This window comes from Xenopus tropicalis, chromosome 3 (assembly GCF_000004195.4).
Source record: "Xenopus tropicalis strain Nigerian chromosome 3, UCB_Xtro_10.0, whole genome shotgun sequence".
Taxonomy (NCBI): domain Eukaryota; kingdom Metazoa; phylum Chordata; class Amphibia; order Anura; family Pipidae; genus Xenopus; species Xenopus tropicalis.
Genome location: NC_030679.2, coordinates 55,814,140 through 55,837,543, shown reverse-complemented (window position 1 = coordinate 55,837,543; position 23,404 = coordinate 55,814,140). Strand labels below are relative to the sequence as shown.

The 23,404-nt window shown below is 37.9% G+C and overlaps 1 protein-coding gene across 1 annotated transcript in view; it reads right to left on the bottom strand.

Annotated features, from left to right (window-relative positions):
* Nucleotides 1-19,394, bottom strand: part of plekhg7 (pleckstrin homology and RhoGEF domain containing G7) — a 35,975-nt gene extending 16,581 nt beyond the window's left edge. Inside the window, exons 1-5 of the mRNA XM_004912915.4 lie at nt 18,991-19,394; nt 9,758-10,491; nt 6,370-6,392; nt 2,603-2,730; nt 944-984 (exon numbers count right to left, since the gene is read on the bottom strand). Coding sequence (XP_004912972.1) covers nt 944-984; nt 2,603-2,730; nt 6,370-6,392; nt 9,758-10,462 — 897 coding nt within the window. The 5' untranslated portion in view covers nt 10,463-10,491; nt 18,991-19,394. The remainder of the gene's footprint in view (nt 1-943; nt 985-2,602; nt 2,731-6,369; nt 6,393-9,757; nt 10,492-18,990) is intronic.
* Between the last annotated feature and the right edge of the window lie 4,010 nt (nt 19,395-23,404).

Here is a 23,404-nt window from a genome sequence, read left to right as displayed (position 1 = left end):
TACTTTCCTTAAGAAATAACAGTTTACATGTACATTAATTCCTGGAGGACATTTTCAGACCATAGTATGCTGCAAAATGGACAATTTAGCCTAACTCTCTATCAGATAAGCAAAATAACTGATTCCGTTCTTTAGTACTAGAGAACTGAAACCCCAAATGTTGTTCACTGTGGCGTGTCAAATTAAGTGGGGTTATAACAACAGAATTTATGAACTGCCAATACACAGAGGCTGGCAGTGTTTTTATTGGCAGTGGCCAATAAAATATACCAAGAAAACAAGCCTTGTCACTGGTACAGTGAATGTATACAATAAGGACAAATAAAAAAGGTATTTTGCTGTTACAGCATGCTCCATCGTTGCTTTCTATTTCATATTTTTTGTTAATAGTTCCTCCGCTAAGACCAGGTAGCTCCTTTATTACTGGATGAAAGAATATTTGATTTTCAGACAATTATACAGAAAAGGCTCCCATAAGGATAATGGCACATGGAACATTTTCTGTGCTGGCATGTATACGTCAGTGGAGAAAAGCTGTTCTGCTGCCTTCTGTCCCCTATATGTATGTGTGCTGACAGACACAGCCTGTTACTGCACACACAAAGCAGATTTCAGCACGAAAAATTTCCATGTGCCATTAACCTAAGATTTGCTGCAGCATAACATTTAAAGGAAGGAAAAGTTCTACTCTGACTAAAGAATACTTGCAGCAATCCATTGCTCAATAAGTATACCTCATAATAGTTAGTTAGATGGAAATTTAATCTGCTAGATCTTTTGATGAAATAATTATATTACATTTAATTATTAAAAAATAAAGCGTGCTGGTTTGAACTTTTGATTCTCTTTGCCATTCATGATGCAATTTCTCAGTTTTCTAATGCAGTGAAATTTTCATATTGAATGGGTATTGTATTTATACTTTAGCCAAGAATCTACTCACAGTTCCTTTCTTAGAAAATGGCCACTTTGGTTTCTTGGAATCTAGGGGAAAAGTACATAAGACGACATTAAGTAAAAATCATGGTGATTTGTGCTAATTTTTTGTACGTTACACCATTTAGCCCTAAAGGCTAAGCAATTCAATCAATTATGGGTTATTACATTTTCTTTAATAAGAAACTTTAGAAATGTTAAAACTTTTAGTTGCAAATACACTGTTCTTTGCAATGCATGAATGATGTTACATTGTTATCCTCTTACTGTTGTCTAGAAAATAAAAATCATAATGTTAGTTACAATTAATAATATTAATTACAGGACAGTCTAACCCTTTTGCAGTTTGTATGATCACAATAATGAGTTCATCTATAGCACTCATAGGAACCCAGAGAGCACATTTATTCTGGAATAAATCACATCAATTTCCTCACAGGAATGCTTTGCACCAATGTATTTTAATTCCTGCTCTTTTGCTTTTCCCTCATGTGGCTGCCAGCAGTCACAGGAAGCCTTGTGCAGCATTTTCTGTTGATTTACTTTGAGGATATTATACCTAAATATGTATTTATAATATTAAATATTAGTTTACATGGACCAATTGTTTTCTACAAATGACCTTTTTTTAAAGACAAAAGAGTGTGAATAATGGTCTGTGATGGTCCCTAATGAGTGGTTTGGCTGATTAAACTCTGATAATATAGGTCAGATCAGTGGAATATGACAGCATGTGTGTGGCCACTTTTAGTAATTAGGATGCAAAGCACCAGACAACAAACAGGATACAAAGGGGAAGAACATTACTTCAGGCACAATTAACAGATAAATGGCAGAAAATGAATCAAGAGAAACAGATTAAGAGTCACTAGAGTGTGCACTTCCTACTTTCCTTTTGTTTATCTCTCAGCATTATAATATATTACAAAGCCTATTGTAATTCAGTGAATGTGGCCCAGGCACCTTACAACAATTACACTGGTCAGTAGTTTGCTGAAGAACTGCCATATATATATAGCCAGAGAATGCCCTCTGATAAAGGTTAAAGGCTGTGGTTTGAGGGTACAGCGTGGAATAATAGGACCACACTGACTAGTAATTAAAAGTTGTTACTAATTTATGCTATTTAACTGGGAATGTATAGAAATGTATTGATCCTTGTATTGTACTGATTGACTACCCCAACTACTTCCTTAATTTTTCTTTTCTTATATCCAAAAGAAAGAACGGAAAACAAAAAATGCCCTGCTCTACAATGCCATGGAAAACTTCTAGGATTTAACTTGATACTAAGAATATTATCTTATAAAATACAATGAATGTATTCAAAATAACTGAAAAGCTTGCTTCAGCATACAACTCTTCTTCATTCATAACAAAAACTTCAAGGCTAGTAGCACACAGGGCTAATGATCTGCATTTCTTTGTCTGTGTATTCTATGCAGGCCGAGAAAAGCCAAAGCACTCTCATCCATTCTTTATATAAATTACTTTACTTGTGCTAAAACAGCACACATATATATATATATATATATATATATATATACACACGCATACACACACCTAGGACTGTGTCCTTCTTTTTGGAGATTTGGAAATAACCAGGGAGGACTATGACAAAAGGTTCTGTGAACCACTGATCTTAGAACAAATAAAACATCTGTACCTGCACTTGAAACCCATGTTGAGTGATACATGTAATCAGAGGCTCCATCAGACACCAAGAGATCCCCAGGAAACACTTCCAAGCCAGGCAAGCTTAATACTACAGAACTGCGTCTCCGTGCCAGCAGCCTTTAAAAATTAAAGACAAAAAAATGAGAAAAATCACAATCAAAAAAGGCATGCTGATAATAGAGGTCTGATTTACAACAGCCATGCTATGCGCTGCACATCATCTGCCACTCCCCCAGTTGCAGACAAATAATTGTTGTTAAAGGTGGCTATACACTATAAGATCTGCTTCCACAGATATGCCCACCTAAGGTGGGTGATATCAGAGTAATCTGATCTTTTGGCCTTTGGGCCAAACAATCAAATTACAAGAATGGGTATAGGACCTATTGGAGCAAGGACCAACATCAATGAGCAGAAGTGGTCCCCAACCCAAAGGGAAAATCAAACCTGCCGCATCAATAACTGGATAATTATAGGCCAGATATCAGTTGGGTAGGCCGTCGGGGTGCCCATACATGGACAGATAAGCTGCCGAATCAGCCTGAAGGGCCCGAATTGGTAGCTTATGTCTGCCCGTGTATGGCTACCTTAAGAATCTTTTACTGCACATTCATATTGTAGTGTTAGTGACGCTGAAGCACGGCTTGCAGTTTCCATCCAACTTGTTTAGGCAATATTTGTACTTTACCTCCCACCAATATAATTTTTTTTAATAAAAAGGGGTGTACAATTTTGCAAATAGCAACAAGGCACTTGTTCCATTTATTCCTTTTTATACATGTTCAATTCATGGCATGCAGGATTAATAGATAGTGCTAGCAAAGCAAATGGGTAAATTCTGCCACAAATCTGAAGGGACTCACTAGTGGTGATTAGACAAAAAAGTCTGCTTGGCACCACCAGAGACCTGGTTGCTTTTAAATACAGATGTATTACTCACAATAAAAATGTTACCTTTTATAAATGGTTTTAGGGAATATGAATCCACTATTTATATTAACTTCGTTATATCTATTGGCAGACATATATATATATATATGTACAGGATTTATTAAAAACAAAGTTTACTTAAAGGGCATATCAGAACTGTGTGAGAAACCCTGACTGCTTTAGGTTCTGCTTAGCAATGAATACCAACACTTCATTTTGATGTCAGATAGTGCACCACATTACAGCATTTATTTCCTTTGAAGTGACACAGCGGCCCCCAGGTAGGGTTGCAACATCTTCTGGAAAAGAACCCCAACCTTTCTATACTTTAATCTTTCTTCCCTATTAATAACATCAAGCATAATTTTTGCTAGCCAGGTCATCCCTACCCCCAGGAATTAATTTGTTTCCTGCTCCTAACCTTTTCCATCTGCATACTTATGAATGTTACAAAATAGTTTTGTCCCTGTTTCATTCTGTGAACTCACTGGCACGTTTTTGTTAGATGGTATTTATCATACCATATGACACTGAATGTGCTGAAATTAGTCAAATTACTGTTGATTATTACTTATAAATATGGTACATTTTTCACTGAATTGGTATTTATTCAATTATAGATACCAAAACCTGTAGTCATTGTATTATAGGGCTGGTGGCATGCTTGCAAATTATATGTTCGTTAGGTAGTACCTGTTAAAAGTAATGCTACATTGCAGCTGCTATTTAATTAAATTCTGACTGCATGCTTATTAAACAAATGGTTTAATTACCCACGTGAGCCTTCATAATGAAAACATTCTGTTGTAGTACTAAGTATGTCCTGACAGTGAGTCATTGGTAAGAATTACAGCTAACTTGCTTTTCCACGACTTTTAACCTACAGTTTAGAAGGAACTATACCGCAAATAATGGGAACAATAGAATGGACAAAGGTTTCAAGCTTCCTTTTGATGAAGTGGAATTGATTTAATAGATAAAACAAGAGGTGCGTAGGTTGTAAAACTTGCTGTCATTCCAGTGAAAGAAACAAAGATGAAGTAAAACAAATACAAATATTGATCAAGTGAAACTGGCTTCATATCAGCAAAGTGCAGTGTGATGACTATAGGTTCTATCTATGCAATCTCAGTTGTGCAAAACAACAGCAATCCTACACTATATAAGGAAATAAATCTACTGTATGCGCTATTTTGAGAGAAATGTCAGGCTATATGAAAATCCTTAAAATAATAAAGAACCAATACCTTAAAATTGCAGTTGAATGGGATAGTCCCAGCTTTATTACACGTTACTCATGACACTTTAAACACAATCACTGAGGAAGGGCCATGTGGGCCCAGAAACCCGAGTTTCTGGCCCGAGTTTAAGTGTCATGAGCACTGTGTAATAAATCTGGGACTATGCCATTCAACTGCACTTTTAAGGTATTGGTCCTTTATTATTTTAAGTCTATATTACTGGCATATGGCTGGGCCAGTATTAATACCTGTACTCCTATTTCTTATATCTCTCATTATATCAAAATCATTATTTCCTGACATGTTTTTAGTAGTACATAGTACCTAAACTTACAGGCCTGATTCCGGAAGGACACTTAGGAGGGTTAGGAGACGCCTGCCGCAAGTGTAGGGGCTGATTCTTCTTCTGCGTTTATCAGCAGGCTGAGAATTAGCCCCCAGTGGCATTAGTCTTAGTGTGAAAGAAAAATGCAAATTGAAGAGAATAAATGGACCATTTTAACCAGCAATGTGTCTAAACATCTGTAAACTATTAGTCAAAGAGCATCATGAATATGTTTGCTGAAGGGAACATCCATCTATAAGGAACACAAAAGTATTCAAAGTACTAATGGTTCTTCCTTAAAGTGGGTTTCTTATGTACATATTTACATAGTATCTAATGGACAGAAAACTTGAGTGTTTCCTACCAGATTAATGTACAGGGGGAAAGATCAGAAGACAAAAGCTTCCCCAAATGTAACGTAAGAGAAGAGCAGGTTCAGGGTTGTAGTTCTTGTCTGCTGTAAACATTTACAAAATGTACTCCAAAATTGAAAGGATTATTCAAATTTATTAAAAGGACAATAAATACTTTTGGTTCAACACAACCTACATTTATGCCTTGTACATTTTAGGGACAGCAGCTCCCAACACTTCTGTTCACACACAAAAATGTATGGTTTTTGAATTTCATCAGCCATGTAACTCTTAGAAGACTGACTTCCAAGTTCCATAAAGTATTTATTCAACGGGGTCCTCAAACTTCCGCCCCTCCACCTTGGACCCTTGTGGCTAGATTGAACCTATCTCTTTCCTAAAGTACAATTTTTACCCTCTCTGACCCATCCTTATATATTTAAGTATTGACATAGAAATTTCACCATATCCTTCAGTTGTCATACCTGCTTATATATAATGTGGATTTTTTTGCACTGACCCAATCAGTAAAAACCAGTAAAAAAAATGCTAAATGCTGAAAGACTTGAGCAATCATAAATCTGCTCACCCCGAATAACATTTTCTATTGTTCTAATTCCTCCTTTGGCTTTTAGCAAAAAGTATTTATGATCAATCTTACAATGTCATTCTCATGCATCCAAATCTATAGACATTCATACAAAAGCAAAAGCTCGTTATTAAAGGTACAGGGGCACAGGCCCTATTTAATGAATAGGGCTTATTCTAAGCATAGTTTTTGCCTATAATTTAAGAAAAACTTTTTTTAATTTCTTGAGTTAAATAGAGTAAATAGAGAAATTAAAACTACTTAATGTTTCTATCTTCCGACAAATGTAATCTGTAAAAAGGAACACTTTTTACTTACCTTGAGTGATGTAATGCTTTTATCTAAAAGACAGAAAAACAAAAATGGTTTACTATTTCATTAATGCAGCAATGATTCCTTTTATTTAGGTATATGAACATACATTGAATGCACTCTAATCTATGTAATTAATATGTAGAGAATAAGTGCAGAGATGTCAGTTACTTTAGTTCACTACAGGCAAAGGGAGAACTCAAAAATATAAAAAAAAACAAAAACAAAAAGGGATACAGTTTCAAATAAGGGTCAAACATTTCTGGAGGTTTTGGGGTCTTGTTTTATAGATGAAAGTCTCATTTCCCCCAAGAGACCTATTTATCTTATTAGTTCCAATTGTATCTAAGTGCAGGTGTTGAGTATTCTGGGCTCTCTGCCAAAAGCCTACCTATCTAATTACATGTATCTTTTCTGGCGTTCAGTACAGGAGATCAAAGGCAAAGCAATAAGTATCCGGAACTGTGGGCTGAGTTGTTAAAATGTCCCCCGAGAATTGGGACATGCAATAATTTTAAGTTAGTTATTTATTTTACATTAAACAGCTATAATATGCACTAACAGATGGAATACATTGATTAAAGAAGTGTTTATATGTTGCAATATATTTACTCTAGTAGCACTTAATCACCTCATTAATGTGAAGGCTACAGGATGATAACATTATATCTACTGTTTTCTACCAAACCCACAAATCTTGTTCATATTCCCAAATCCCTGCTTGAGTGTATTTTTTGTTCCCTGTCCTGATAATCCTATTCTACAGACTTTGCCCTGACACAAAATACACTGGCCTCTATGCTCTTGACCTTTATCTATAAGCAACTACACTTCATGTATACAATCTACTAATGGACTTTACTTATTAAACCAGAGCCTGGTATTTTGCTTGTGCTCAAGGAAGACTCCAACCCTGGACATTAAGACCAGGCAGCACTTGTGTGATATTACAGCTACGTAAAGCCAATGCAGCTTTTGTAAGTGTATGAGTGTGCAAATAGGAGGTACTAAACCAAAAGGCTCTCATGGTTTAAGGTTTTCCAATACAAAGCAGCCCTTGAAATTCTACTGGAGCACTGGTGCAAAAGTAAATGTGCTATTAATAAAACAACCTAATGCCCCTTTAACTTAAGAGCAGATTTAATTTTTTTTCAGCAGGTAATTCTTTTCAGGTAGGAGAGTGTAACTATGCTCTCTAGTTATCTTGTCCCTGTCCAAGTCCAGAAATGCTATGCTATGGGTCAGGATAAAGAGGCACTTCAGTATTGCAGAGCCTTGCATTGGGCCAAATATAGCTCTTTTTTTTCCTGCACGAATTCCGAGTCCTGCCATTGTTTGTAAAATGTATATGTATTGTATTTTACAGTGAAAAATAAACAGAGTACTAAACACAAGCCTTTTTCACACTTGTTAGAGAGCGAGTGCCAACCTTGTCTAATTGTATATGACCCACCTTCTGTACAACCACAGTAACAGTAATCGCCACAAACAGAGATTCATCAAACAATAGTTGTGCCAACATTTAAACAAAGAGGTGGTTGCTAGGCTAGTTTAGTGCTGAATTGTCTTTAGAAAGAGTTATAATGAACAGTACAAGGAACAAACTGTTATAGATATATGCCATAACTTCCTAATATATTTATACAAATCAGTTGTACCTAAGATAGGCTAATGGTCCAGAAACTACTCTACAGTGATCTATAAATGATATGCATAGGTGTAACTAAATGCAGTCTATTGTTATCTCATGTCATAATTGCATAGTAGAGCAAAACAATTTACTTTATAGCCATTAACAAAGCATGTGGCGGTGTTAGAACTGCAGTCTTAAAAAATCCCAGCAACTGTTTTGCAATGACATGTAAAATGAGTTAATCAATAAAACTGATTTCACTTTAATCTATCATTACTGTATTCAAGCACAGGAGAGCAGAACAATTTACTTTATTGCCATTCACAAAGCATGTAAAGGTGTATTAGAACCTCAGTCTTCAAAAATCCCAGCAACTGTTTTACAATAAAATGTAAAATGAGCCAATCAACTGATTTCACTGTAATTATTATTACTGTATTCTGGTTTTTGAACAGAACTAACTGCCCACCTCACACACACAGAGACAATGGGAGATTAAATAAAAAAGGACAGATTTACAACGTGAAGAGATGTACTGCACAAAGGTACCAGAAGGGTTCGGCCCTTCTGCTACAAACTTAGGGAACAATATAAGTTTTATATAAGTTTAATATAAGTTTTGTTTAACGTTTACACCCATTTAATGTACAACACTGTAAAATATTTTGCATTTTATAATTGTCAATAATAATATTAAAAGTGTGGCAACGTATGTACCAGGTCTAGTAATCCACAGCAACCAATAAATTATACTCACAGGATTAATATTTCCCCTTACTGTTGTTCAACTCTAAATTAACTTTAGAATGACATGGACATTGGCAATTGGTTTTTTTTTTATTTTTTGTGGCTTTTCAGTTATAAAGGTTATTTGTTACTAGGGTACTGTTTACCTTAAGTTAACTTAAAGGTGAATCACCCTTTTAAATACCATTTCCAGGAGCAGGATGCTATCCAGTGCTCTATGCTCAGTGCTGACTGCAAGATCGTCCTTTACTCTCCACTTGCACTCACTATCCTTTAGTGAATGTCATGAAGTGGACAGTGAAGAACAACCCCGCTAATACTGACACTCACTCCATACTTCTGTAAAGCCTCATTATATGTAGCTTAATCCATGTGAGCACAGCAATGGGATATGCCACACGTGTTCTGTTTTAGCAGCTAAGCTACTGTCTACTTGTGTGGGAGGTGTTACAGATGTGCCGCAGGTGGACCACCTTGCCCATCTGTCTTTCAATTTATCCCTAAAGCATAAGAACAGACTTATGTGCACAGTGAACCCTGTGAACAGTTTCATATCTCAGATAAACATATATATCTATATCTATATCTACTGTATATATATATATATATATATAGAATACACTTGTTTTAAGCAAAGGTGGGAAAGATTTAGGGCTCTGGTACACGGGGAGATTAGTCGTCCGTGGCAAAACTCCCTGCTCGCGGGCGACTAATCTCCCTGAGTTGCCTTCCCCCTGCCATCCCACCGGCGAACATGTAAGATTTCCCGAAATCGCCCCGCCGCGTCTGCCATCCCGCCGGCGACTTACATGTTCGCCGGTGGGATGGCAGGGGGAAGGCAACTCGGGGAGATTAGTCGCCCGCGAGCAGGGAGTTTTGCCGCGGGCGACTAATCTCCCCGTGTACCAGAGCCCTTATTTGTTTAATGCTCCAGAAGGTTTTAATTCTCCTAAAAAACATCATTAGTTATATTGTCGGGTTGCATTTATTCTACGCAAAGTTACAAAATCTTACCTTGGGGCTTAGGTTGCCAGAATCATCATCATTATTATAGTTTTCTGTAGTGGATCCAATTATATATCTGTTCTCTGAATGCTCCATAGACTTGTCAACAGTTGACCACTGACTGTGTAATAGGATGTCATCTGTGCAATTATTATTATTAATGTTTTCCTCTGGGTCTTTGGGAATAGCAGCTCTGTCATTTTCTGAAACAGACACCCCTTCTGATGTTGAGATTGTACATTGGGGACTCCATGGTGGGCTATCCCAAAGATGCCCAGCTAAATTATTTAGTGCAGATTGCTCTTTTGAGGTTGGGAACTTGGTAACATCAAAAATGTCTTGCAATGGCATAAAATGCCCATGTGTGTGTTTTCTTAGTCTTCTTAAGGTAGGGGAAGTAGAAATCCTTGCAGGGGCTTGTCTATCGAACTGAAAAGGTGTGTTATGATTTCCATCTGTCTCATTGGGAGGGAACATTAAAATAAGGGGAGGGATATTATGAACCTTTCGGTGCACAGTTTCTGAGGTTGGCTTTGTGTTGTCTTTACATATCTGTACATCTTTTGTCACAGAATTACCCCCTGATGTGTGCACTTCACCAGATGAATCAATAAGGTCACACACTGTTCCATTTCCAACCTTCATTTCATATGCAGTAGTGTTAAAAATCTCTTCATTCATCACGGGAAAGAACATATGCAGAGGTTCCTCCATGTTTAGGCATCTCTTAGCATTTGGAGTTCCTGTGTAAAAAAAAAAAAGGTCCATAAATTAATAAAAACATTTTTTATGCAATCTTTTTTATTGTACTGTATATTAAACCTGATATGGGGTGCAATTTGGGGTGATAAGCCTTGGCCCTGTGCTGCAATTGTTATAATACCTACCACCCACTCATTAGAGGAGAAGATGTTAGCATAAAAGGGTTGTTTCTTAGAAGAATTTTATCACAAGCAAGCACAGAACCAAGTTAACATATATAAAATGTATAAAATTGCAGACAAAATACTTTTGAAAGGGAATAACTTCTGATGGTAACAAATAAAAAAAAGCCAGGGAAGGAATATTTACCTTGACTTTTTTGAAAAATGTTGGACAGACAGTGGCAACCTAAAGGCCAGTCAGCATGAAATTTGGTGATAATGCATGGCCAATAGAATAGTGTTTTCACTGATTCCTGAATAACATGTACCAAAAAAGACCAAAATCATCTGCTCTTAAATATACGTATGCACATTTACTATAAGTTTTGAGTGTCTCTCTTGAATATGATTAACATATTTGCAATACTCTGTGCTCACAGACCAATCTGATTGGAGAGGGGGTAAGCAAAGGTAGTAGTGCCTAGGGCAACAATGGATGGCAATCCAGCACTGAATCCAATAACCTTCTAAAAGGAGGCTAGCTTTTTTTAAAATGTTTACAGTGAAGATAGTGTATGTGGAGATGGGACTACTGTACCAGATACAGACATGCATGGGATTTTAATGGCCCAGAACCTGCATGTATACCCTACGTGGGCTTTAATATTTCAATAAAACCAATAAGTTGGCCTTTGTTAGATCATCCCATTTGAATTTTAAGTGTTCCCCGTAACTAATCTAATTTCTTATATGAACCCACATTTTTACCTTTTCTCTTAGCTTGCATAGGTTGCACACATGAAAATAGTCTTCTTTAGATAGCTTGACTGCAGCTTTGCAACACTGGTTATAATTTACATAGTTTCTATATGATGTTCCCATCCCATCTGACTTGTAGACTTTTGCGCCCCTTCTTCTTTTTGTATCCTGTCTTCCAGCCAAATGCACCTTTATTCGACTTTTCCACATTAACATTTGTTTTCTACCAACTTGTTCAGCTTAAGCAAATAGTTTAGTGGATATAGTTTAGGATTTGTATTGCTTTACATATGAACAAGCAGAGGGGTTGACTCAGTTTTGTGAGCTGCTCTGAAAAAGCTCTAGTCCATTCTACTTCTTGAGTACTTCTAAGATTTAATTGAGTACTTCTAAGATTTAATTCAAAATGCTCAACATTCTGCCTACAAGCTTTGCAAAACAATAAAATTTTTAATCACTAAGGACAAGAATTCCTGGTCAACACTGAAAGAATGTTATAGGCAAGTTTTTAACAGACTACAAAGGCCCTCCATTAGAAGTCGTAACTGCCTTAATTGATTGTTATCCATGCGACAACACCAGGCTTAATGAGTTTCAATAATGTGGTCAAGAACACTTTTGCAATATATTTCCTGATGGAATGCTGGTGACCTAGCGGGTGATTTTTAACAGGGAGAAAGTTGACCTGTGAATGAGCTTCAGCCTGTAAGTTAGCCATTAAAGAAGGAAAACACATAAGCAAAATGGGGATTCCTTGACAGGCTTCATGATACTTTGCCTAAGGAAATAAATGTAAAATTATTATTTTATGCTGTTACCCCTATAATTCTTTATGCTATAGAAATAATGTATTCATGTACGTGCCAGCAACAGAAAACACATACGTTTCTATAGCAATAAATGTGATAGCAGTTGTTGCTAAATGAATTGTGTACTTTTGATATCTAGGAATCATGGTAACTATATATACGTATATTTGTAAAGGATCGTGGAATATTATTAAGTGGATTTGTGTTCAGGTACTGGTATCTATTATCTGGGGTGCTTGAGACCTGGTTTTTCCTGATAAGTTCCAGAATAAGCTTGTAGTTAAATAAACACAGTGCTCACTGTTGTATAGGACAGTAACACACAAGGAGAGTCGCCCTGGGATTAATCTATTCTAGTGCTGGCGCCTAATCTCTTTGAATGTAAATCGCTGAAAAACATAGGTGTCACTTCAGCTTTCCAAAGTCGGAAAGCTCCAATTTACATTCTCGCCGTTAATAATAATAATAGACTAGTCGTGTTTGCAGCAGAGACTGGCTTGGCGTGTGCTCTTTCCACTGAATATTGGAAGTACATGAGTTGGAATCCAGACAGTCGGATTCCTGGAAAAGTGGGGCAGTTTGTGGGGAAAAATAAGAGTTGAGAAAATCTGTTGTGGAAGCAATCGCCTCGTGTGTCATGGTCTGTACAGAAGTGTAAATTGTATTTTTCTACAGGTGACTGCATGATTGTTTGTCCAAGTTTCATTCATTTTTTTTGAGTACAGTGTAATTAACTTTGTAGGATTTAGTCTAGAAGGAAAAACATCTTGTCTACAAACCTTATGATGCAATAACATTTATAATCACTGAGCACAGGAATTCCAAGTAAACACTGGAATAATTGTATTAGACAGGTTTTTTTGACAGACTACAAAAGGACTCCATTTGCATTTATAAAGAAAAGAACTGCCTTAATTGGTTACTATCCATGCAACAACACCAGGCTTAAGTAGTTTAAATAGTGTGTTTCAGAGCATTTTTGCAATATACAGTACTTACTAATGGGTGAGTGTGGGTGGCCTAGGGCTTCATTTTAAATGGGAAATTTCCCTAGTTTGAAGTCTCTTTGCTTGTTGTGTTCTTGTCAGTGCATTTTTGCTTCAATACCCAGTGCTAGAGGGCCTAACCAGCTTCCATTAACATAAACAAGCCTCTGGGATCAATCACACCTCAATCTATTATATCTATAAATGACTGAATATTCTTCCTGTCCTAGATCTGATCATGTGCAGATCCCCATAAAACATTAGTAGACCACTGAACTCATGAAACACATCTCTGACAAATCAGACATGCAATAGAAATCTTTTTGACTAGCACTATTCCACTGAAAAGAAGAACAATACATTTTATTTTTAAAAATGCTGCTGTATGTTATTATAGTAGTTTTTAGACAATTACTAGAGATTGTGACTGTCAGTGCTGTACACTTTTACCTTTCTGGGTAATTCTTATTATCTATTATTGTAACATGAAAACACACACATACTGAGGAGCCTTTATCACAACCCCCGCATCCTTTATGGTATTTCTTGATTAGTCCATGGGCCAAACAGAAGGACAGCTTACAAATGGCCATACATGGTATTGGCATGGTAAATATCCCAAACCTTTTGAACTGCAGGAATTCCCCTTTCACGTCCCCCTCTGTCAGTCCCCCATGTACTTGGCAACATGGTGCATAGATAAATTAAGTGCCCTTTCAAACCTGTGTAATCGACAAACCAACCAATATCCATGATACATTGATTTTGGTTGGGATCATTCACCCAGTTCAGATGTGTGCGGTAAATTGTTTAAATGCTTTTAAGGCTAATGCCAGACGAGTCGTAGGGTGGATATTTTTGGCAAGTGAAAAAGCACTTGCTGAAAATACCGCCCTAAGCACCCGAGCGTATCCCATTCATTCGGTCGCAGGCACAAGTAGGAGGCGTAGGGAGGAATTTTCGGCAAGCGTTTTTCCGCTTGCCGAAAATATCCGCCCTGTGCCTCGTCTGGCATTAGCCTAAGCAAAAGGTTGGTCCAGCTACACAGATTAACCCATTGCCTGGCAAACAACATTCAGCAGATGTTTTATCAGGTTGAAATAATGCAGAGAACCTTATGAGTAACATATAGCTCGCCACCCCCTTTGTTACCAGTGGCCTCATTTTTAAACTTCTGGCTTGGAGGCAAGTTTAAAACCAGAGGCAGCAGTCCTAGTGGGGCTACCAAATAGTCAATCACAGCCATTATTTTGCATTCCCAAATAACTTTTTTTCATTATTGTGTGGCTCACTGATATTTTTACATCTGAGTGTGGTAAAAAAAAGGCTGGGGATCCCTGGCACAGAGGGATACTGGCCAAATGGGGACAGACCCTATCCCTAATATTATGGTGGCTAAATATGTAAAGTTATATTTTTCTGCCTATATATTGATGAGCTGGAGTAGCCATAATTATTTACGCAAGACAAAATAATCCAGAAACAATAACCTTTGTGGACAAAAATATATAAACATTATGTAAACATTACTGTATTGTATGAAGAAGTAAATTGCTACCAAACAAGAGGATCTTTGACTGATACCTGGGTCAATAAACTGCCAACTCAGTCAGGTGTGGATGAGTAATTCCATCTATGGCCAGCTTAAAGGACAAGGAAAGGTTACAACACTGGAGGGCTAAGAAATATGTTAGGCCTCATCCCATCCTAGAGAATTAAATTGTTAACTTCTTCCCTGTACTGGTGCTCCTGTTCAATAAAATTGCACCAGTCTGGGGACCACTTACTCAAGCACCACAACCGCATTTTTGTTATATGTCCCAAGACTCCCTTGTGGGTTTTTTGGGCTTGTGTTCTTGGGTTTACACAGTAAAAATCCCTATATTACAGTCTAAAACATTTGTGTGGTAGAACAGGGCACAGCTCCTACCTTTCTCTAAAACAAAAATACTAAGTATTGCTCTAAATGATGGAAAATAGAAGGGGCATTATGTTGACCGGTAATGGATTTAGAAAACTTCACTGGTCTTTATATCATCTTGCTATATTAAATAAGTGGTATACCAAAGTGCAGAAGATGCATTTAACAGTTAAAAAAATTGGGGTTTCAATATGTTAGGCACTCTAAATGTATTAAATCTGTAACTTTTTGCATCTGTCCAGGGATCTTACTCACTAAATAATGCATGACCATCATGTAGTATTTCCCAAGGTTCCCTTGTAGTCATTTAGACTTGCAATTGAAACAGTGCTTACCAGGCTTATACAAAACCACAAGGGAGCCATGTAAAATACTACAAAGATGATGGTGACTTACTTAGTGAGTAACCTTACTATCTTTCCTTGTAGTAGAGCAATATTTTGTTGTTTTGTTTGTTTAAAGAAAGGTTAGGAACAGTTCCCTGTTTTGCAACACAAAAGTTGGTGGCTGTAAATATAACATAGCTAGGTGGATATGTGGACAAATGCTTGAAATTGCCCCTCAGTTGACTTGAATGTTAATCACCTGGACCCTGCTGGTGCACTGCTGCATTTCCGAATGATAATTGCCTGATCTTCAAGTGCACTGGCAGGGCCCAAGTCATTCCTATTCAAGTCAATAGAGGGGCAAGTATAAGTATACTGCTTTACCACAAGCTGGGATGTACATCACACAGGAGGTGGTTATTGCCCTGTGTGCCATTGCCCTCTATTATTATCTAATATCTAGAACACACAATTTCCAGCAGGACAGGGGAGTTGATATCAAATACTGCTGTTTGGAGATCTGTCATGCATGAAAAAGTATATCCTGATAACACACAATAGGAATTGCTTACAGTGTATCAATTGTTTCCCTTTAAGTAGAGCACACTCTTTTCTAAACAATCAGGTGAACACAACTGCCTATCTTAATAGAGCAGGTAATTATCCTTGATTGAATGGGTACATAATATGCATTCTTGGCACAAGATGAAGCAAATAACGTACAGCTAATAAGCAGTAAAACCAACAGAATATGTGTTAAACACCTGACTACTCCCTAAAGCAAACTGTCATGTTTCAATAGTACTTTTCCATTTCACACCAGCTCCAAAATATATCTCTGCTTTTATGTACTTTTAAGCCAATTTTCATGCCACATATGGCAATAAAGCACAATGTAATGCAAAATATTCTTATGGTTTATATTGTACAAGCAATAAGGAATATTCCAAGCACTCATTTTCTACCCATAAACTGCATGCAATTACATGTAACAAGGAAAACATAGGGCTCTTTAATGTCTGCAAGTGAAGTTACAGTCCACATAATTTCCCCATAGTCAGTTATGCCTAAATCCACTTTCATTAAATGTAATTGCTTTAAAATGTGCTCCTTCCACTTCTGTACAGTTGTGTTTGGGGCCGCTCAGTCCTTCCTGTCTTCCGTTTCAAATACCTCCAGCCCTACCACCACTTATGGACTAAGCAGTAGCTCCAGTGTTTCCCTCAGCATCACCTCTGAACTGGGCAAGTAGTTCAGGGTATCCATCAGCTCCACCTCTGGACCCAGTAGTAGCTCCAAGGTTTCCCTTTAGCGTCACCTCCAGACCAAGCAGTAGCTCCAGGGTTTCCCTCAGCATCCCCTCCAGACCAGGTAGTAGCTCCAGGGTTTCCCTTTAGCGTCACCTCCAGACCAAGCAGTAGCTCCAGGGTTTCCCTCGGCATCCCCTCCAGACCAGGTAGTAGCTCCAGGGTTTCCCTCAGCATCACCTCTGGACCAGGCAGTAGCTCCAGGGTTTCCCTCAGTGCCCCCTCTGGGCCGGTAGTAGCTCCAGGGTTTCCCTCAGCGTCACCTCCAGACCAAGCAGTAGCTCCAGGGTTTCCCTCGGCATCCCCTCCAGACCAGGTAGTAGCTCCAGGGTTTCCCTCAGCACCACATCCAGTCCAGGCAGTAGCTCCAGGTTCTCCCTCAGTGCCCTGTGTCAATCACAGCAGTTCAGTTGCCCCAAAAGAATAAGGCACACGTGTCACTTGCATGCCGAACACCGGAAATGATGCCAGCCAACACCAGTAATGATGCCAAGGAACACCAGAAATATCAGGCAGACGTTAAAAATATTTGCACAATTTCACTGATTGTGAGTTGTGTCAGTTTTATCTATTTTGGCAAATTGCACGCAATAGTAGGCGTAGTGTAATTGCATCAAGAGAATCTCCTATATGTTGCTGTGGTGATTGCGCTGAAATTGTACTTTGTCCACTGCACTTGCAGACATAAATGAGCCCTCAGATCCCTCCAGATGTTCACATACACAGATTTCTTTTTCTTATGGAGATGGATTTAGCCCTATAATATTTATATCAAGATTTTGCAATAAAATCTTTTCAATTTAATCTGCAGCCCACTAACTAGTGCTGAACTACAACTTTCAGAACAGCTCCAAAGGCCACAGGACAAGCATTGTAATTTTCTGACTGCTGGGTGATTGTCAGTCGCTATAGTATAAAGTACTAAGAAAAGAGTTTATCTATTAGGGCGAAGACACATGGAGCTACTTAGTAGCAGCTACTTGTCACAGCTACTTAATGCCAGAAAATACCTTGCATAGACAATACTGAAAACTGCCTCTGCAAAACACATGTAGAGGCAATTATCAGTAAATGATCAGCATTGTCTGTTTCTGTAGCCACTACAAGTAGATGCTACTAGTGTATCTTCACCCTTAGGGCAGTGGCGCAAATGGAGATTAGTCGCCCACAATAAATCTACACTATTACGGGTGACTAATCTCCCCAACATGCCATCCCATTGGCTGGCGGGATGGCATATACGTCGCTTCGGTTTTCCAAAGTTGCCCGAATTTTCCTTGCGAGGCAACTTAGGGTGACCGAAGAGATGCGTATACCATCCCACCGGCGATTTACATTCTTGCCGGTGGAATGGCATGTCGGGGAGACAAACCTGGCCCAAATGCTATTAGTACCACGGTGCTTTCTAATGTAGCCAGTAAGCAAGTGTTTTGAGAGCTGCTAATGTTAAAATGCAATATTTGCCCTAGTTCCAAATACACCGATGAAATTAAACTACGATAATAATAAAAATGCAGTAAGAACTCTACAATGTTCACAACAACTTTATAGCTATATTATTATCAATTGCATTTTTTACAGTGGTATTTATCATAGAAAGAGAGGAATCATAGGATTCCTCTCTATCTATGATAAATACTGCTGGAGAGACATAACTTGAGTTCACACGATTAAGAGATAACACATAACATAACTTTACTCTTGTTAACAAAATGTAGTGTATGGGCTACAAAGTCATTCAAATTGGCTTATGGGGCCACTTATGGGGCCATATATACACATATGTGCTTACAGACAGTGCAGTTGCTTAAAACACAGGTATTGGACATATCTACCTACAAAGATTCTTATAATTATCAAGAAAGCTCAAAACTACATTATATAATCTCCCTCTCCCATAGAGTCCTATTTAAACAAGCAATTTTTTTTTTCCGAATCTGTGTTTATAATGTAATAATTACAGAGAACCTTGTACAGGATAACTATTCATACTAACATCCTTAAAGCAGTCCTGCATGTCTTTAGTAACTTTAAGGAATGGTGCTCCAAATTCTAGAAAACCCTGTATCCAAAAACCCCAAGCATTCTAGATAATAAAGTACCTGAAACTGTAGTGATGAACTTTTTCACAAGTTCATTAAGTTAATCAGAAATGTTCACATTTTAAATGATAAAGATAATAGTCTCCGAGATACTGACAGCCACTGGCTGATAACCATACGCAGTAGTCCCTTTGCGAGATTCAGACAAGGTAGGAGTCGATCCACTTACCCCTCAGTCAGCTGCAGGTTTAATGCCGCCATAACTGCTATGCTGGATCGCTTGTGTTTCATGCAAACTCCCAGGAGAGAAGGAAACAAACAGGCAGCAGCCCAGCCCTACTCTATTCTCCTGGCTCTGCCTCAGCAGCTCAGCAGCTACTAAATCCTCTGCTCACAGACACAACATTTCTAACACTCCTGTTCGCCGCAGAGGTCAGAGAGGTGGTGGCTTGTGGATACAGTGCAGCCAAGCGTAACCGTACCTCACAGCCACTGCCTTCCCTATTGCCAGGGATGGCGGACACAGGCAACTGCTCCTACAATGAGTGCTTGGAACAAATGACCATCTTTTCAGAGTAAATGAAATTGCATGAGGCAGGCATGACAGGAAACAGGTTCCTCTGGTAATATTTAAGAAATCTGACAGAACTTGTCTTCTTTCACATTTTTTTTTCACACGTGTTAATCTCCACCCTGAAGTGGTGAAATAGTGTAAGAATGCCTTTTAACAATAAATATAGCTTTCCTGTATATGTTTTCTGCAAGGAAATGACACCTCGGTGAAGTGCTTCTGTGTGGATAAAGGCTTAGGTGGTAAAGCAAATGAGAGAAGCAGGTATTAGGAAGCAATACAAAAGCATTAATTTCACTTTCTCTGTCATGGACAAGGCACTCTGGGGCAGACTGGGCTGTACAGCACAAGGCCAGGGGCTGTAAAAGCACATACCTTAGATAGTTTTGTTTAGTTAATGTCTGGTCTGTTGTGACACATGACATTGCATAGAGATAATGGTCTCCGTTAAGGTGGCCCTGACGGCCCTATTCAATTGATATCTGGTTGAAAATTGTCCAGGTGTTGATTTGGGCAGGTTTGATTTTTTTAGTCAGATCAAGTACCACATCAGCTCATTGATGTGGTCTTTGCTCCAACTTTCTGTATCCTCTACATCAGGGATCCCCGACCTTTCATACCCATGAGACACATTCAAATGGAAAAGGATTTGGAGAGCAACACAAGCATGAAAAAAGGTCCTGGGGGTGCAAATAAGAGCTATAATTGGCTATTTGGTAGCCCCTAAGGGGACTGGCAGCCTATAGAAGGCACTGTTTGGCAATTACACTGGGTTTTATGAAACCAAAACTTGCCCCCAAGTCAGGAATTCAAAAATAAGCACCTGCATTGAGGCCCCTGGAAGCAATAGCCAAGGGGTTGGTTAGCAACCTGTTGCTCAAACCACTGGTTGGGGATCACTGCTCTACATTGTAATGCAATCATTTGGCCCTAGGGCCACCTTTATCCCTAGGGATTCTGTACTCATTAAGGCAGAGACCAAAACAGTGAAAATTAGGTGACAGAATTAAATTGATTATAAAAATTTATAAATTGACTAAAAAATACAAAATTATTAATAAAATTACTTTTTTTTTCTCACCAAGGAAAAAAAGATTTTTGCCATTTTTCAACTAGGTATAGGTTAAAATCTTTTTAACTTTCATGAATGTAAAAAGCACCTTTTTTAGCAGGGAAAAAAACTTGACCTTTACTAAATGTGCTCCAAGGTTCACTCTTTAAGGTATCATGTATTACTTTATAACCCTGCTGGTCTATTCATTTCTCTCTTTTTTTACACAAATAGCAGGAAAAAATTAAAATATTTTTTGTAACTTTTATAACCTGCTTAAAATTGCATCTGATCCATTTGAAGCAGCGTAGGTGGTTTTTCACGGTGAGGGCAGTGAGGTTGGGGAATGCCCTTCCTAGAGATGTGGTAATGGCAGATTCTGTTAATGCCTTTAAGAGGGGCTTGGGTGAGTTCTTGAACAAGCAGAGTATCCAAGGCTATTGTGATACTGAAATCTACAGTTAGTATTAATGTTTGTATATATAGTTTATGTATGTGATAGTATAGATTGGTAAGTATAGGTTGTGTGTGCTGGGTTTATTTGGAAGGGTTGAACATGATGGACTCTGGTCTCTTTTCAACCCAATGTAACAGATATCGACAAGTCTGCTGACTCCATTAAGCTGTATTTTGTTGTATTCAGTTTACATGGAAAAGTTACAATTTAGCGATGTCATTTTATAATAGCTTCCACCAAAAACCGATTATGGCAATAGATTTACAGAAAGCAAAATCAAGTTTGAAAACTGTCTGGCTAAATGCAGAAAGAGTGTTGTAAAACTGTCCAAAGTAATTTTACCAGCAATACACAAACTTGAGAAAGGATGCTACACATGCAGATAAAACTGACTGTGATTATTGCCAATGAGATTTTTTTAATATAACATTTCTGTAAACCCAGAAAATACAGTGCACATGTACTTTGAAATTATCTCAATTTCCCATCTCATGTTTCATACAAGTATCACATTTGCTTATTCTGAAGAGAAATGCAATATCTTATCATTGCACAATATTACAAACTACATTTGAATGTGATCTTCCAGAAATATTATGTACTTAAGACTTTACGTAAGGTGCTTTTGTTATTCTAGTGTAAATGTTTTTCCTGCGTTATTCTTGTGAGCAATGGATTCCACAGCATTTTTACATCCTGGTTTGGAATCTACACAGAGGCTGTTTTCCCATAACAAAAAAACTTTAAAATCATATGTAAAATTCTGCTGGAGGAGTAGGGAAATACCATAGGGTTGATTCACTAAAGTGCGATAACGCATATCGCATGCTTTTTTTGCGTTAAAATTGATGCAAAAAAAAATGCACGATTCGCTAAAGTATTATCGTGTGCATTAAATCGCATGCGTTAAATTTTGCGCTACCGCATGCGTTAATTATACCGCTTTGCGTTAATTTGCGCGCAGAAATAATACTAACGCATGATTCACAAACACTTAGATGCGCTAAATATTGCATTTGTCTGTGCGAAAAATAACACCTACTTGAGGCAGGCGGTAATTATAGAAAAGTACAGTTAATAAGCTTTTGGCAATAAAATATGGACTTTGCAGTGTTATTTATTCAAGTATGTGTTGGCCCTAGAGTGATGCAGCCTCCGGTTTGCAGGGAAATGGTCATTTTCTTAAAAGTAGTTTTACGAAAGTAATGCCGTGTATGGCTAATGTGTTTTTTCGCACGCGGCAACTATTTGTGCGTGATGTGTTCATTAGCGCGCATTCCGTCAAATACCACATGAAAATAGTCTTCGCAACTTAAATAACACAAGCAGCATCGTGTCTAAATTAACGCAAGTATCCTTTTAGTGAATTGTGCGTTAAGACGTGATAAAATTTTTAACGCATGCTATAAAGAACGCACGTTTTAACGCACTTTAGTGAATCAACACTCATATCTCCTGGTTATTTCCCTCAACTTTCCTTGCAAGGCAACTTCAGGTTTCTTCACCTACTGCTGATTTACATTATCGCCAGTAGGAAAGCATTGAGAGGAGATTAGCACCACCAGAGGAGATTAATTGTGGGGCATCTAATCTCTTCATGTGCCATTGCCATTAAGTATTGATGCAGATTTCTGTTGGCAAAATACCCCACATAACTGCCTCCCACTGCTCCCATTAGCCTTAGCGGGAAATGCATGTAAGTGCAGGAGTGAGCAGCCAAAAAAATGTGCTGCTGAGCATCTTTGGGTTGGAAAGCAGTTACACCTGCCATTCTATGTGGTGTATCTATGTCAAGGGGAGAAATAGAATGTACAACATTACCATAAATAGAAAAATGGAAAAATGATGCCTTATTCACCATTAAATCTTTCTAGAGGATACAAGGGCAATACTTAAGATTAGACTAAAGGATGGTACATCACTTATTTTGGGGGGAAAAATTATAGTCAGAGTTGTGTAATTCTGTCTCTGACATTGTTATACTGGCAAAAAATTTCAAGAAAGAGGTGGACGCAAGTGAAAAAAATAGATGGTTAGTGAAATGAATTAGTAAAAAGCTGATCCAGAGACTGATCTAGGTGACCTTTTGTCATAGAGGAATTGTTTCTTTTCCTCTGAGACAAACTGGAGTCATGTTTATATGTTATTTATCTTTGCTTCCTCTGGATCGACTAGAAATTGAGTAGGTTTCACTTGAACAAAAGGTTGAACTTAAGGAATGTGTGTCTTCTATTGGCCTTATCTCTTATGGAACGATATAATACAGCCTGCAGCCTCATTTGTATTGTATTGCATATCCTACATATCCCTACAAAACTTTTAATGTCAGAGAAGCAAGAAGCCCATTGTATTTGGAGATAACATAAGGTAACATTCATATTCTTAATTAAGCTATTTTTTCTTTGAAACCATGTAAAATTTGTGATCACCCCTCCCCTGACCAAATGGATGTTGTTATAACATCCATGCTTCTTGATAAACCAACAATCAATACTGGTTAGAGTAGACTGAAATATACTCAATTAATCAGCATGATTTCCCTTCGTTTTATTGTTTGTAGGCAC